Source organism: Oncorhynchus mykiss, chromosome 15 (genome assembly GCF_057628025.1).
Source record: "Oncorhynchus mykiss isolate SJ-2025 chromosome 15, ASM5762802v1, whole genome shotgun sequence".
Classification (NCBI taxonomy): Eukaryota; Metazoa; Chordata; class Actinopteri; order Salmoniformes; family Salmonidae; genus Oncorhynchus; species Oncorhynchus mykiss.
Window position 1 is genome coordinate 13535001 of NC_143036.1, and position 17500 is coordinate 13552500.

Consider the following 17500-nt stretch of genomic DNA (forward strand, 5'->3'; position numbering starts at 1 on the left):
CATAAAACAAAAATATAAAAAACGACCTTAGTATCGCTGGATTCAAACATGCAACCTTTGGCACCAGAGGCTTACACCCATCTGCCATCCCCGTCCACAACACCCTAGCAAAACTAAACCTACTTGAAGGTTACAGCGCTCACTGTTGCCCCCTAGTGGTCTGTTTCCACGTCATCTCCAGACGTCCTCAGACATGGATGGACGTCGAATACTGACTTGTATTATGGGTGACCTGGCTGGTCTGTAGAGTGCCTCATGGACAGTTACCTAAGGACAGTGTGTCACACAAACACTGACATGCAGGCACACATTCACACACACAGGTTGACAGATTTAACTAACCAGAGAGAAGAGGCAGTGATCATCATGTTTTAAACTAACCAGAGAAGAGAGGCAGTGATCATCATGCTTTAACTAACCAGAGATGAGAGGCTGTGATCATCATGTTTTAACTAACCAGAGAGGAGAGGCTGTGATCACCATGTTTTAACTAACCAGAGAGGAGAGGCTGTGATCATCATGTTTTAACTAACCAGAGAAGAGAGGCAGTGATCATCATGTTTTAACTAACCAGAGAAGAGAGGCAGTGATCATCATGTTTTAACTAACCAGAGAAGAGAGGCAGTGATCATCATGTTTTAAACTAACCAGAGAAGAGAGGCAGTGATCATCATGTTTTAACTAACCAGAGAAGAGAGGCAGTGATCATCATGTTTTAAACTAACCAGAGAGAAGAGGCTGTGATCATCATGTTTTAACTAACCAGAGAAGAGAGGCAGTGATCATTAGGGATGGGTACTGAAACCCGGTATTAAATGGGCCCCGGGGCTAAATTATGAAAGACCGTGGTATTGATAAGTTCCAACGTTTTCGGTTCTGCTTTCGGTACTGGAGAAAATAAGAAAATACATTTCCTATTTACAATTGCTACATAAACATTATCTTGCACATTTTATCTCACCAAATGTTTCTAATTTGCAATAAGATTAGTCTATGATGCATTTGGGCTATTCCCAATCCAGAAGAGAGATCTCTCTGGTGCTACAGCACACACAGCACCCTGCTCTTGGTTAGTGACGATGGCGGAGAGAGCTAAACGTTCAGAAGTGTGGTTACACTTCACCGGAGTCGATGATGACATTGCTCATTGCCACAAGTGCAACAAGACTTCTGCTTGTAAAGGCGGAAAACACGAGCAATCTGTCCAAACATCTATGGACAGTGCATCATGTACAGGCGGAGAAACAGTTTGACTGCCCAGCTCGTAGTTCATCCCTCGTTGCCCGGTCTACGTTAGCTATGTATGCTAGCAGCCTAGAGCCAACACACACGGAGTTAACTAGATTATGAGAACATGAGTTCCTGATCAAAAGGAACCATTAGCCAGCTGATTGTTTAGCTATGGGTGTGTTCAGAAATTCAATCACCCATTTAGAGATTTTGCAGCTACAATGAGCCAACCCACTCAAGCCAAAGACCAGCCCAAAGCCCCTTCACACTGGCAGCTAGTGGGGGGATGACTGAGGAGAGGGTGAATGAGTGCCACCTAGCCGTGACCAAGTACATAGTGAAAGGCCTACACCCCTTTGCAACAGTGGAGTCCAAGGGCTTTAGGTGACAGTCTGCCAGTATATATTGAGTTGTATTCATGTTTAGGATACAGTAGTATAAAAGGGTTGTATGTTAGTCACTACACAATACAATACACAACAACACAAAACTATATATTATTTTGCTGTAGAGAGATGAGCAAGGCACTCAACCCCAAACATACCCCTCCCTCCAGGAGTTACCTCAGTAACACATTCATTCCTATCTGGCATGGTGTAGAAAAGGCCAATGTGATCACTGAGCTGAAGGATGTGCCAGAGCTGGCCTTCACATCAGACGGGTGGACCAACCTCTGTCAGGACCATTATCTCACAGTTACAGTGCATTACACAAGCCAGGGCAGTGTTTCACAGAAGGTCCTCCACACCAGGACAGTGTACAACAGAAGGTCATCCACACCAGGACAGTGTAGAACAGAAGGTCATCCACACCAGGGCAGTGTACAACAGAAGGTCATCCACACCAGGACAGTGTACAACAGAAGGTCATCCACACCAGGACAGTGTACAATGGAAGGTCATCTACACCAGGACAGTGTACAACAGAAGGTCATCCACACCAAGTCAGTGTAAAACAGAAGGGCCTCCACACCAGGGCAGTGTACAACAGAAGGTCATCCACACCAAGTCAGTGTAAAACAGAAGGGCCTCCACACCAGGACAGTGTACAACAGAAGGTCATCCACACCAGGACAGTGTACAATCGACGGTCCTCCACACCAGGACAGTGTACAAAGCACCAACTATCGAAGTAGTGTCAGAGGAGATCTCAGACATTCTGGAAGACTTTGAGACAGAGCCGAGCAATATTGTAGCTGTGACTGTTGATAATGCTGGTAATATGGATGTTGCCATCAAGAGGCTACACATCCTAAAAATAGGATGCTTTGCACACACATTGAATCTGGCAGCACAGAAAATCTACACAATGACTTCCATTGATAAATAGGCAGCCTGAATCAGAGCAGTGGTCATGTGGTTCAAGAGATCCTCGATGTCCAGCCTGAATCAGAGCAGTGGTCATGTGGTTCAAGAGATCCTCGATGTCCAGCCTGAATCAGAGCAGTGGTCGTGTGGTTCAAGAGATCCTCAATGTCCAGCCTGAATCAGAGCAGTGGTCGTGTGGTTCAAGAGATCCTCGGTGTCCAGCCCGAATCAGAGCAGTGGTCATGTGGTTCAAGAGATCCTCGATGTCCAGCCTGAATCAGAGCAGTGGTCATGTGGTTCAAGAGATCCTCGATGTCCAGCCTGAATCAGAGCAGTGGTCATGTGGTTCAAGAGATCCTCGATGTCCAGCCTGAATCAGAGCAGTGGTCATGTGGTTCAAGAGATCCTCGATGTCCAGCCCGAACCAGAGCAGTGGTCGTGTGGTTCAAGAGATCCTCGATGTCCAGCCTGAATCAGAGCAGTGGTCGTGTGGTTCAAGAGATCCTCGATGTCCAGCCTGAATCAGAGCAGTGGTCATGTGGTTCAAGAGATCCTCGATGTCCAGCCTGAATCAGAGCAGTGGTCGTGTGGTTCAAGAGATCCTCGATGTCCAGCCCGAATCAGAGCAGTGGTCGTGTGGTTCAAGAGATCCTCGATGTCCAGCCCGAACCAGAGCAGTGGTCGTGTGGTTCAAGAGATCCTCGATATCCAGCCTGAATCAGAGCAGTGGTCGTGTGGTTCAAGAGATCCTCGATGTCCAGCCTGAATCAGAGCAGTGGTCATGTGGTTCAAGAGATCCTCGATGTCCAGCCTGAATCAGAGCAGTGGTCGTGTGGTTCAAGAGATCCTCGATGTCCAGCCCGAATCAGAGCAGTGGTCGTGTGGTTCAAGAGATCCTCGATGTCCAGCCTGAATCAGAGCAGTGGTCGTGTGGTTCAAGAGATCCTCGATGTCCAGCCTGAATCAGAGCAGTGGTCGTGTGGTTCAAGAGATCCTCGATGTCCAGCCTGAATCAGAGCAGTGGTCGTGTGGTTCAAGAGATCCTCGATGTCCAGCCTGAATCAGAGCAGTGGTCATGTGGTTCAAGAGATCCTCGATGTCCAGCCTGAATCAGAGCAGTGGTCGTGTGGTTCAAGAGATCCTTGATGTCCAGCCTGAATCAGAGCAGTGGTCATGTGGTTCAAGAGATCCTCGATGTCCAGCCTGAATCAGAGCAGTGGTCGTGTGGTTCAAGAGAGCCTCGATGTCCAGCCTGAATCAGAGCAGTGGTCATGTGGTTCAAGAGAGCCTCGATGTCCAGCCTGAATCAGAGCAGTGGTCGTGTGGACCTCCATAAGGCTGAGGAGTTTGTCCAGCTCATGAGAATCCTCTATACATCCACACTGTGTGTGTCATGTGAAAAGAATGCCACCTGTGGACAGATCAAACCCATCCTCCAGAAACTGGAAGAGCACTTCACTGTGAAGCATGAAGATACAATGTTAGTGACAACCATCAAAGAGAAGGTGTGGGAGAACCTCTCCAAACAATATCAGGATGAGGACATTCAAGCCTTCCTGCATGAGGCCACAGCAAATAACCCCCAATTTAAAGGGAGGCTGGGGAGTGAGCCCTAGGACAGGCTGAGGAAGACAACTGTTGAGGCCAATGTGACAGGAGCAACACCAGGGCTGTCAGAGGAGCCGGAGCAGACAGACATACAGCACCAGCAACAGGAGGAGGAGTCTGAAGGAGACGGAGAGGAAATGAAGGAGACAGTCCCTCCATTGTACAAAACAAGGAGTGCCTTGGAGGAGCTGTTCTCAGAGGAGGACAGGGAGTTGAGGTTGACGATCCAACAGGACACCTCGTCCCTCACCCTCAGCGAGCCTGTTGGCCTAGAGGTTCTACAAATGCCTGCCTCCCGTCCCCATGGCTGAAGGTCCTGTGATGTGGTGGGAGAAGATAACTACTCTGCCCCTCCTCACAAACATTGCAACAAGTTACCTCGGTGCTCAAGCCTCCTTCACCCCGAACGAGAGGGTATTTTCGACTGCAGGGAACACAATAATCCAGGAGAGGTTCTGCATGAGAAGGCAAATATGTTGATCTTTTTCCAGAAGAACTGCTAAGAACCTTTAGTCCTTCTGCAGCCTACCTGCAGGCCCTACCCGTGTTGCTCTATACCACTGTCTTATTTTCTGCAGCCTACCTGCAGGCCCTACCCGTGTTGCTCTATACCACTGTCTTATTTTCTGCAGCCTACCTGCAGGCCCTACCCGTGTTGCTCTATACCACTGTCTTATTTTCTGCAGCCTACCTGCAGGCCCTACCCGTGTTGCTCTATACCACTGTCTTATTTTCTGCAGCCTACCTGCAGGCCCTACCCGTGTTGCTCTATACCACTGTCTTATTTTCTGCAGCCTACCTGCAGGCCCTACCCGTGTTGCTCTATACCACTGTCTTATTTTCTGCAGCCTACCTGCAGGCCCTACCCGTGTTGCTCTATACCACTGTCTTATTTTCTGCAGCCTACCTGCAGGCCCTACCCGTGTTGCTCTATACCACTGTCTTATTTTCTGCAGCCTACCTGCAGGCCCTACCCGTGTTGCTCTATACCACTGTCTTATTTTCTGCAGCCTACCTGCAGGCCCTACCCGTGTTGCTCTATACCACTGTCTTATTTTCTGCAGCCTACCTGCAGGCCCTACCCGTGTTGCTCTATACCACTGTCTTATTTTCTGCAGCCTACCTGCAGGCCCTACCCGTGTTGCTCTATACCACTGTCTTATTTTCTGCAGCCTACCTGCAGGCCCTACCCGTGTTGCTCTATACCACTGTCTTATTTTCTGCAGCCTACCTGCAGGCCCTACCCGTGTTGCTCTATACCACTGTCTTATTTTCTGCAGCCTACCTGCAGGCCCTACCCATGTTGTTCTATATCACTGTCTTATTTTCTGCAGCCTACCTGCAGGCCCTACCCGTGTTGCTCTATACCACTGTCTTATTTTCTGCAGCCTACCTGCAGGCCCTACCCGTGTTGCTCTATACCACTGTCTTATTTTCTGCAGCCTACCTGCAGGCCCTACCCATGTTGTTCTATATCACTGTCTTATCTTCTGCAGCCTACCTGCAGGCCCCACCCGTGTTGTTCTATACCACTGTCTTATCTTCTGCAGTCTACCTGCAGGTCCCACCCGTGTTGTTCTATACCACTGTCTTATCTTCTGCAGCCTACCTGCAGGCCCCACCAGTGTTGTTCTATACCACTGTCTTATCTTCTGCAGCCTACCTGCAGGCCCCACCCGTGTTGTTCTATACCACTGTCTTATCTTCTGCAACCTACCTGCAGGCCCCACCAGTGTTGTTCTATACCACTGTCTTATCTTCTGCAGCCTACCTGCAGGCCCCACCAGTGTTGTTCTATACCACTGTCTTATCTTCTGCAGTCTACCTGCAGGCCCCACCAGTGTTGTTCTATACCACTGTCTTATCTTCTGCAGTCTACCTGCAGGCCCCACCCGTGTTGTTCTATACCACTGTCTTATCTTCTGCAGCCTACCTGCAGGCCCCACCCGTGTTGTTCTATACCACTGTCTTATCTTCTGCAACCTACCTGCAGGCCCCACCAGTGTTGTTCTATACCACTGTCTTATCCTCTGCAGTCTACCTGCAGGCCCCATCAGTGTTGTTCTATACCACTGTCTTATCCTCTGCAGTCTACCTGCAGGCCCCATCAGTGTTGTTCTATACCACTGTCTTATCTTCTGCAACCTACCTGCAGGCCCCACCAGTGTTGTTCTATACCACTGTCTTATCCTCTGCAGTCTACCTGCAGGCCCCATCAGTGTTGTTCTATACCACTGTCTTATCCTCTGCAGTCTACCTGCAGGCCCCACCAGTGTTGTTCTATACCACTGTCTTATCTTCTGCAGCCTACCTGCAGGCCCCACCAGTGTTGTTCTATACCACTGTCTTATCCTCTGCAGTCTACCTGCAGGCCCCATCAGTGTTGTTCTATACCACTGTCTTATCCTCTGCAGTCTACCTGCAGGCCCCATCAGTGTTGTTCTATACCACTGTCTTATCCTCTGCAGTCTACCTGCAGGCCCCATCAGTGTTGTTCTATACCACTGTCTTATCTTCTGCATTTCAGTTGTTTTACATTTCCATCATCACAACACTAGAGTGTATAATAGTGATTTGTTCAAAACATTGTTGTTTCTTATGCTGTAAATACTTGTTTATTTGATTTATTTTACATTTCAGAAAATGAAGCAAATGTAAATTCTGTTCGAAATTTGTTTCGTTTTTTTTCTCGGAAAAAACAACAAGAAGAACAGATAGTAATACCGTTAAAGTACCGGATCGATAACAGTATCAGTAAGAGTAGTAATACCGTTAAAGTACCGGATCGATAACAGTATCAGTAAGAGTAGTAATACCGTTAAAGTACCGGATCGATAACAGTATCAGTAAGAGTAGTAATACCGTTAAAGTACCGGATCGATAACAGTATCAGTAAGAGTAGTAATACCGTTAAAGTACCGGATCGATAACAGTATCAGTAAGAGTAGTAATACCGTTAAAGTACCGGATCGATAACAGTATCAGTAAGAGTAGTAATACCGTTAAAGTACCGGATCGATAACAGTATCAGTAAGAGTAGTAATACCGTTAAAGTACCGGATCGATAACAGTATCAGTAAGAGTAGTAATACCGTTAAAGTACCGGATCGATAACAGTATCAGTAAGAGTAGTAATACCGTTAAAGTACCGGATCGATAACAGTATCAGTAAGAGTAGTAATACCGTTAAAGTACCGGATCGATAACAGTATCAGTAAGAGTAGTAATACCGTTAAAGTACCGGATCGATAACAGTATCAGTAAGAGTAGTAATACCGTTAAAGTACCGGATCGATAACAGTATCAGTAAGAGTAGTAATACCGTTAAAGTACCGGATCGATAACAGTATCAGTAAGAGTAGTAATACCGTTAAAGTACCGGATCGATAACAGTATCAGTAAGAGTAGTAATACCGTTAAAGTACCGGATCGATAACAGTATCAGTAAGAGTAGTAATACCGTTAAAGTACCGGATCGATAACAGTATCAGTAAGAGTAGTAATACCGTTAAAGTACCGGATCGATAACAGTATCAGTAAGAGTAGTAATACCGTTAAAGTACCGGATCGATAACAGTATCAGTAAGAGTAGTAATACCGTTAAAGTACCGGATCGATAACAGTATCAGTAAGAGTAGTAATACCGTTAAAGTACCGGATCGATAACAGTATCAGTAAGAGTAGTAATACCGTTAAAGTACCGGATCGATAACAGTATCAGTAAGAGTAGTAATACCGTTAAAGTACCGGATCGATAACAGTATCAGTAAGAGTAGTAATACCGTTAAAGTACCGGATCGATAACAGTATCAGTAAGAGTAGTAATACCGTTAAAGTACCGGATCGATAACAGTATCAGTAAGAGTAGTAATACCGTTAAAGTACCGGATCGATAACAGTATCAGTAAGAGTAGTAATACCGTTAAAGTACCGGATCGATAACAGTATCAGTAAGAGTAGTAATACCGTTAAAGTACCGGATCGATAACAGTATCAGTAAGAGTAGTAATACCGTTAAAGTACCGGATCGATAACAGTATCAGTAAGAGTAGTAATACCGTTAAAGTACCGGATCGATAACAGTATCAGTAAGAGTAGTAATACCGTTAAAGTACCGGATCGATAACAGTATCAGTAAGAGTAGTAATACCGTTAAAGTACCGGATCGATAACAGTATCAGTAAGAGTAGTAATACCGTTAAAGTACCGGATCGATAACAGTATCAGTAAGAGTAGTAATACCGTTAAAGTACCGGATCGATAACAGTATCAGTAAGAGTAGTAATACCGTTAAAGTACCGGATCGATAACAGTATCAGTAAGAGTAGTAATACCGTTAAAGTACCGGATCGATAACAGTATCAGTAAGAGTAGTAATACCGTTAAAGTACCGGATCGATAACAGTATCAGTAAGAGTAGTAATACCGTTAAAGTACCGGATCGATAACAGTATCAGTAAGAGTAGTAATACCGTTAAAGTACCGGATCGATAACAGTATCAGTAAGAGTAGTAATACCGTTAAAGTACCGGATCGATAACAGTATCAGTAAGAGTAGTAATACCGTTAAAGTACCGGATCGATAACAGTATCAGTAAGAGTAGTAATACCGTTAAAGTACCGGATCGATAACAGTATCAGTAAGAGTAGTAATACCGTTAAAGTACCGGATCGATAACAGTATCAGTAAGAGTAGCAATACCGTTAAAGTACCGGATCGATAACAGTATCAGTAAGAGTAGCAATACCGTTAAAGTACCGGATCGATAACAGTATCAGTAAGAGTAGTAATACCGTTAAAGTACCGGATCGATAACAGTATCAGTAAGAGTAGTAATACCGTTAAAGTACCGGATCGATAACAGTATCAGTAAGAGTAGTAATACCGTTAAAGTACCGGATCGATAACAGTATCAGTAAGAGTAGTAATACCGTTAAAGTACCGGATCGATAACAGTATCAGTAAGAGTAGTAATACCGTTAAAGTACCGGATCGATAACAGTATCAGTAAGAGTAGTAATACCGTTAAAGTACCGGATCGATAACAGTATCAGTAAGAGTAGTAATACCGTTAAAGTACCGGATCGATAACAGTATCAGTAAGAGTAGTAATACCGTTAAAGTACCGGATCGATAACAGTATCAGTAAGAGTAGTAATACCGTTAAAGTACCGGATCGATAACAGTATCAGTAAGAGTAGTAATACCGTTAAAGTACCGGATCGATAACAGTATCAGTAAGAGTAGTAATACCGTTAAAGTACCGGATCGATAACAGTATCAGTAAGAGTAGTAATACCGTTAAAGTACCGGATCGATAACAGTATCAGTAAGAGTAGTAATACCGTTAAAGTACCGGATCGATAACAGTATCAGTAAGAGTAGTAATACCGTTAAAGTACCGGATCGATAACAGTATCAGTAAGAGTAGTAATACCGTTCAAATCTTAACGATACCCATCCCTAGTCATCATCATGTTTTAACTAACCAGAGAGGAGAGGCTGTGATCATTATGTTTTAACTAACCAGAGAGAAGAGGCTGTCATCATCATGTTTTAACTAACCAGAGAGGAGAGGCTGTGATCATCATGTTTTAACTAACCAGAGAGGAGAGGCAGTGATCATTATGTTTTAACTAACCAGAGAGAAGAGGCTGTGATCATTATGTTTTAACTAACCAGAGAAGAGAGGCTGTGATCATTATGTTTTAACTAACCAGAGAAGAGAGGCTGTGATCATTATGTTTTAACTAACCAGAGAGAAGAGGCTGTCATCATCATGTTTTAACTAACCAGAGAGGAGAGGCTGTGATCATTATGTTTTAACTAACCAGAGAGGAGAGGCTGTGATCATTATGTTTTAACTAACCAGAGAGAAGAGGCTGTGATCACCATGTTTTAACTAACCAGAGAGATGAGGCTGTGATCATCATGTTTTAACTAACCAGAGAGAAGACGCAGTGATCATCATGTTTTAACTAACTAGAGAGAAGAGGCTGTGATCATCATGTTTTAACTAACCAGAGAGGAGAGGTTGTCATCACCATGTTTTAACTAACCAGAGAGGAGAGGCTGTGATCATTATGTTTTAACTAACCAGAGAGAAGAGGTTGTCATCATCATGTTTTAACTAACCAGAGAGAAGAGGCTGTGATCACCATGTTTTAACTAACCAGAGAGGACAGGCTGTGATCATTATGTTTTAACTAACCAGAGAAGAGAGGCTGTGATCATCATGTTTTAACTAACCAGAGAGGAGAGGCTGTGATCATCATGTTTTAACTAACCAGAGAGAAGAGGCTGTGATCATCATGTTTTAACTAACCAGAGAGAAGAGGCTGTGATCATCATGTTTTAACTAACCAGAGAGAAGACGCAGTGATCATCATGTTTTAACTAACCAGAGAGGAGAGGCTGTGATCATCATGTTTTAACTAACCAGAGAGAAGACGCAGTGATCATCATGTTTTAACTAACCAGAGAGAAGAGGCTGTGATCATCATGTTTTAACTAACCAGAGAAGAGAGGCTGTGATCACCATGTTTTAACTAACCAGAGAGGAGAGGCTGTGATCATCATGTTTTAACTAACCAGAGATGAGAGGCTGTGATCATCATGTTTTAACTAACCAGAGAGAAGAGGCTGTGATCATCATGTTTTAACTAACCAGAGAGAAGAGGCTGTGATCATCATGTTTTAACTAACCAGAGAGAAGAGGTTGTCATCATCATGTTTTAACTAACCAGAGAGAAGAGGTTGTCATCATCATGTTTTAACTAACCAGAGAAGAGGTTGTCATCATCATGTTTTAACTAACCAGAGAGAAGAGGTTGTCATCATCATGTTTTAACTAACCAGAGAGAAGAGGCTGTGATCATCATGTTTTAACTAACCAGAGAGGAGAGGCTGTGATCATCATGTTTTAACTAACCAGAGAGGAGAGGCTGTGATCATCATGTTTTAACTAACCAGAGAGAAGAGGCTGTGATCATCATGTTTTAACTAACCAGAGAGAAGAGGCTGTGATCATCATGTTTTAACTAACCAGAGAGAAGAGGCTGTGATCATCATGTTTTAACTAACCAGAGAGGAGAGGCTGTGATCATCATGTTTTAACTAACCAGAGAGAAGAGGCTGTGATCATCATGTTTTAACTAACCAGAGAAGAGAGGCAGTGATCATCATGCTTTAACTAACCAGAGAAGAGGTTGTCATCATCATGTTTTAACTAACCAGAGAAGAGAGGCAGTGATCATCATGTTTTAACTAACCAGAGAGAAGAGGCTGTGATCATCATGTTTTAACTAACCAGAGAGAAGAGGCTGTGATCATCATGTTTTAACTAACCAGAGAGAAGAGGCTGTGATCATCATGTTTTAACTAACCAGAGAGGAGAGGCTGTGATCATCATGTTTTAACTAACCAGAGAGAAGAGGCTGTGATCATCATGTTTTAACTAACCAGAGAGAAGAGGCTGTGATCATCATGTTTTAACTAACCAGAGAGAAGAGGCTGTGATCATCATGTTATAACTAACCAGAGAGAAGACGCAGTGATCATCATGTTTTAACTAACCAGAGAGAAGAGGCTGTGATCACCATGTTTTAACTAACCAGAGAAGAGAGGCAGTGATCATCATGCTTTAACTAACCAGAGAAGATGTTGTCATCATCATGTTTTAACTAACCAGAGAAGAGAGGCAGTGATCATCATGTTTTAACTAACCAGAGAGAAGAGGCTGTGATCATCATGTTTTAACTAACCAGAGAGAAGAGGCTGTGATCATCATGTTTTAACTAACCAGAGAGAAGAGGCTGTGATCATCATGTTTTAACTAACCAGAGAGAAGAGGCTGTGATCATCATGTTTTAACTAACCAGAGAGAAGAGGCTGTGATCATCATGTTATAACTAACCAGAGAGAAGACGCAGTGATCATCATGTTTTAACTAACTAGAGAGAAGAGGCTGTGATCATCATGTTATAACTAACCAGAGAGAAGACGCAGTGATCATCATGTTTTAACTACCCAGAGAGGAGAACTCTGTCAAGAGAACAGAGAAAAGAACTAGAGAAGAGAGAAAAGAAGAATTGGCTTGGAGTTGGTCTCTGACCTCCTATTGCTCTTTCTGTTTGTTTCTCTTTGTTTCTCTCTCTCTCTCTCTCTCTCTCTCTCTCTCTCCTTCTCTCTCTCTCTCTCTCTCTCTCTCTTCTCCATCTCAGGGCTTGTTTCTGGCCTTCTTTCCCTCTCTCTCTCTCTTGCTCTCTCTCTTTCTGCTCTCTTACCCCTGCTCCCTATCTCCCTGAAAATCTGTGTGTGACAGGTGAGAGAGGAGTGCTCTTGACATGCACCACCTCACCTCTCTCCCTCACCTCTCTCTCACTTCTCTTTCACCTTGACCTTCATCTTTCACCTTCACTCACATCCCTTTCTCCCTCTATTCTCTCCTGTCTCTCACATCCACTCTGCCCTTCTCCCTCTGCTCTCTCCTGTGCCCCCTCTCCTCTCTCGCATTTCTTATCTTCCAATCACCCTCACGCACCTCATCCCTCTCTCCTCTCTCCTCTCACCTCATCCCTCTCTATTTTCTCTTCTCTCCTCTCTCACCTCTACTCTGCTCTTCTTCTATCACCTCATCCCTCTCTCCTCTCTCTCACCTCTCTTCCGCTCTCCTTCTCTCCTCTTCCTGCCTGTATTTGCGAATAATCCAGGGAACATTAATTTAATAACTGACAGTTTGAAATCCAACTGCTACAGTAGAACTCCTATTCCTTTCCCGCCAGCGTCCCTGTCTGGAGGTTGTGTTCCTCTTATGTTTCCGCATCATTTCACTTTGACTTATAGGAACTCCATGAGAAAGACTGCATATAAAAATGTCTGCTAGCTGGAGACTTCACCACAGGTAGAGAGAGGAAACGGGTGTGGTGATGTTTAGAGTATACGTTTTGTTCTCACAGAGAGAAGAGAGAGAGGCACTCTGTTTCAATCACATGTCTGCTAGACCAGTGGTTCCCAAACTGTGGGGCGCGTCCCCTGAGGTGTCTGGCTTTCAACTTACTCTTGAAAGTTGTAATTGTAAAACGCATAAAGTACAATTAGTAAATTGGGTAGTGCATCATTCGTTTTGCTGTTGTCATGTCAGTCATTGCAGACCTTAGAGAGCTATTTATAACAGATCAACTAGCCCGTGTCAGCTAATGTTTTTAGCTAGGTCTTTTAGCCCATAGATTTTGTTGTGATGTTTGAGTCACTCAAATTATCTTCAAAACTGCAACGTGTTCACAGGACCCCAAGACAAAATGTGTAGAATAGCAGGAAATGAGCTTTAAAAATGCCAAAATAGTCTCCATCTCATAGCAAAATGTATAGAATTGCAGGAAATAAGCTCTCCACCAATAAGATGGGTGTGAACAGTTTGTGTCAGGAACAGTCCTTGTGCCCATATAAATAAATGTGCTGTTTCTACGTGTTTACCTGTGTTTCTACATGTTTACCTGTGTTTCTACGTGTTTACCTGTGTTTCTACATGTTTACCTGTGTTTCTACATGTTTACCTGTGTTTCTACATGTTTACCTGTGTTTCTACATGTTTACCTGTGTTTCTACGTGTTTACCTGTGTTTCTGTGTTTACCTGTGTTTCTACGTGTTTACCTGTGTTTCTGTGTTTACCTGTGTTTCTACATGTTTACCTATGTTTCTACATGTTTACCTGTGTTTCTACGTGTTTACCTGCATTTCTACATGTTTACCTGTGTTTTTACATGTTTACCTGTGTTTCTACATGTTTACCTATGTTTCTACGTGTTTACCTGTGTTTCTACGTGTTTACCTGTGTTTTTACATGTTTACCTATGTTTCTACATGTTTACCTGTGTTTCTACATGTTTACCTGTGTGTTTCTACATGTTTACCTGTGTTTCTACGTGTTTACCTGTGTTTCTACATGTTTACCTGTGTTTCTACGTGTTTACCTGTGTTTCTACGTGTTTACCTGTGTTTCTACATGTTTACCTGTGTTTCTACACATTTACCTGTGTTTCTACATGTTTACCTGTGTTTCTACGTGTTTACCTGTGTTTCTACGTGTTTACCTGTGTTTCTACATGTTTACCTGCGTTTCTACGTGTTTACCTGTGTTTCTACATGTTTACCTGTGTTTCTACGTGTTTACCTGTGTTTCTGTGTTTACCTGTGTTTCTACATGTTTACCTATGTTTCTACATGTTTACCTGTGTTTCTACATGTTTACCTGTGTTTCGACGTGTTTACCTGTGTTTCTACGTGTTTACCTGTCTCCAGGTGCAGGGGGCTGGTCTCCCCAAGACAGCGACAGCTACCCGTGGCTCCAGGTGGACCTGGGCAGCCGGAAACAGGTAGTTGCCGTGGCAACGCAGGGCAGGTACAGCAGCTCTGATTGGACAACGAGGTACAGGCTGCTCTACAGCGACACGGGCAGGAACTGGAAGCCCTATCATCAAGATGGAAACATATGGGTTGGTATCACAAAACCTGTGTGTGTGTGTGTGTGTGTGTGTGTGTGTGTGTGTGTGTGTGTGTGTGTGTGTGTGTGTGTGTGTGTGTGTGTGTGTGTGTGTGCGTGTGCATGTGACTTCCGTGCGTACGTGCGTGCGTGGGTGCATGTGTGTGTGTGTGTTCCTATGGGAATCAGCCAAATGGTCTGATCATGATTCTGTATGGAAGCGCTGCAGTGATAAATGTGTATCTGGGCCACTGAAGGGAGCGTTAAGCTGTTGTTTTTGTGCGCTGCATCATACTCGTTTGGGACTCATTATTATTTCAACAGTGTTTTGTTTCAGCCATTAAACCTGATCGATTGCTTTTAATATTTCTGCAAATTAAAAATACTTATACCATCTGTCTTACATTGCTCGTGTAACTTTTCCCACCTGGCTATTTTTAAGGGATGTGACATCTATATTGGCTTTTAATTTATCGGCGATGTAAATATTACAAACTAAACAGATGACGTAAACTAACTCACTTTTGTACATCGCGCTGGTCGGTACAATTGATCTTATTTTAGCGCCCAAAAAACGTAATACGTAAAACGTAATACTTCCATACGTCACCATCCCTGTCCCCGTCCCCGTCCCTTCCCCCGTCCCTGTCCCTTACCCTGTCCCTTACCCTGTCCCCATCCCTGTCCCCGTCCCTGTCCCCGTTCCCGTCCCTGTCACATTCCCCGTCCCTGTCCCCATCCCCGTCCCTGTCCCTTACCCTGTCCCTTACCCTGTCCCTTACAGGGTCCCTTACCCTGTCCCTTACCCCGTCCATGTCCCCGTCCCCGTCCCTGTCCCCATCCCCATCCCTGTCCCCGTATCCGTCCCTGTCCCCGTTCCCGTCCCTGTCACATTCCCCGTCCCTGTCCCCATCCCCGTCCCTGTCCCTTACCCTGTCCCTTACAGGGTCCCTTACCCTGTCCCTTACCCCGTCCATGTCCCTGTCCCTGTCCCCGTCCCCATCCCCGTCCCCGTCCCCATCCCATTCCCCGTCCCTGTCCCCGTCCCTGTCCCATTCCCCGTCCCTGTCCCTGTCCCTGTCCCATTCCCCGTCCCTGTCCCCATCCCCGTCCCTTACCCTGTCCCTGTCCCTTACCCTGTCCCTGTCCCTTTCTTGTTGTTTAACGGTGAGAGAAGTGTTACACCTGTTGGAGAGAGGCTGTAAGACAGAATCAGTAGCTTTATGGGTGCTGTACGTTACGCCATGACACATCACAATGTAACGTACAGCAATACTATAGAGCCATTACCATGTCAATCAACGCTTGAATAGAAACGTAGTTCACACCCCAGATGTTGATGTCAACACAGTCGCTACAGTCCCATTAGTTTTCTTTGCAGCCTCGTTTGAATGTCGCTGTTGCGCGCATTTGTACAGAATGGGGTTAGCGTACGTTATTAATGTGATTATTTTGTCTAACCTTTCACACACACACACACACACACACACACACACACACATAGTACAATGCACATGAAAGGCAGAGCTTGGCAGAAAGGATGAGGTTTTCTTGGATGGCGTTTCTGTTTTCTATTGTACCTCGCCAGGGAAAGTAAATGTAAAAATAAAGTATTCTCTTGGCTGTCTGCTTTATCCGTGGTAGATAAGTTCTGTTTTAATTTCTTTACAATAGGATGAGCCTTAGAGGGATACATTGGTTCATGCTCCCATCTTGCTAAAGAAGGATGCTGAGGAGAGAGGGAGAGAGAGAGCGAGAGAGAGAGGGAGAGGGGATAGAGAGAGAGAGAGGGAGAGAGGGGGATAGAGAGAGAGAGAGGGAGAGAGAGAGAGAGAGGGAAAGGGGATAGAGAGAGAGGGAGAGAGGGGGATAGAGAGAGAGGGAGAGAGAGGGATAGAGAGAGAGAGAGAGAGAGAGAGAGAGAGAGGAGAGGGGAGAGGTAGAGACAGAGCTGCATTTCCTATTACACTGTGACAAATACTCAGACCTAAGAGAATATTTCTTTCCCAAAATTATAATTCAATACAAAGAATGTGAAACTATAAAAGATGAAGAAAGAATCAAATATTTATTGGGTGAAAAACCAAAATGTGCACTTTTGACAGCCAAATATGTGTCCTCCTGCCACAACCTGAGGGACAGCCAGTGAAAAGTGCAAAGTAATGTCGATAATATTTCCCATCTTGTTTTGTTTTGTCTTTCATACCATGTCATGTGTCTTCTCAGTCACGTTGACACTGGTCTACTACCATTGCTTTAATGTATTGTTGTTCTCATTAATATTGTTGTGTAGTTGTTGTTAATGGTAATCCCATGTCCACTACTACTATTATTATTGCTGTTGGTCCCACCATTTATTTATATATAAATATATATATATATATATGTTTTTTATGTATATATTTTTTTTTTCGATATGTATACTTTGAAAATGTAAGTAATAATGAACTTGCCATGTCAATAAAGTCAATTGAATTGAATTTAATTGAGAGAGAGGGAGAGTGAGAGGGTGAGAGATGGATAGAGAGAGAGGGGGAGAGGAAGAGAGGGAGAGAGAGAAAAAGGGATAGAGAGAGACAGAGAGAGAGAGCATAAGAGAGAGAGAAAGAGTTTTTGAGGTTTAAAAAACCTTTACTCGGTCTGGGAATCCACAACACAATAAACACTCAAACAAACAAAAACATGGTTAAACATCAATTAAAAACAAAACACCAAATATTCCTCCACAGTAACTAAACACAACAACCTCTGAATTCCCCATATACTCATAAACAGTCCAATGTTATTAACCAGTTTGTAATTGGCAAACTCAACCCTCAGTCTCGCTGCCACCACGTCCACAGACCCCTGTCCCTGAAAACTGTTCTAATCGT

At 44.1% G+C, this 17500-nt stretch overlaps 1 protein-coding gene and 1 pseudogene across 1 annotated transcript in view; both read left to right on the forward strand.

Moving 5' to 3' along the window:
- LOC110515947 (contactin-associated protein-like 2) overlaps positions 1–17500 on the forward strand; it is a 304164-nt gene that overhangs the window by 130290 nt on the left and 156374 nt on the right. The window contains exon 3 of the mRNA XM_036943719.2: positions 14447–14640. Within this exon, the coding sequence (XP_036799614.2) occupies positions 14447–14640 (194 nt within the window). The remainder of the gene's footprint in view (positions 1–14446; positions 14641–17500) is intronic.
- Positions 3830–4456, forward strand: LOC149977388 (uncharacterized; annotated as a pseudogene).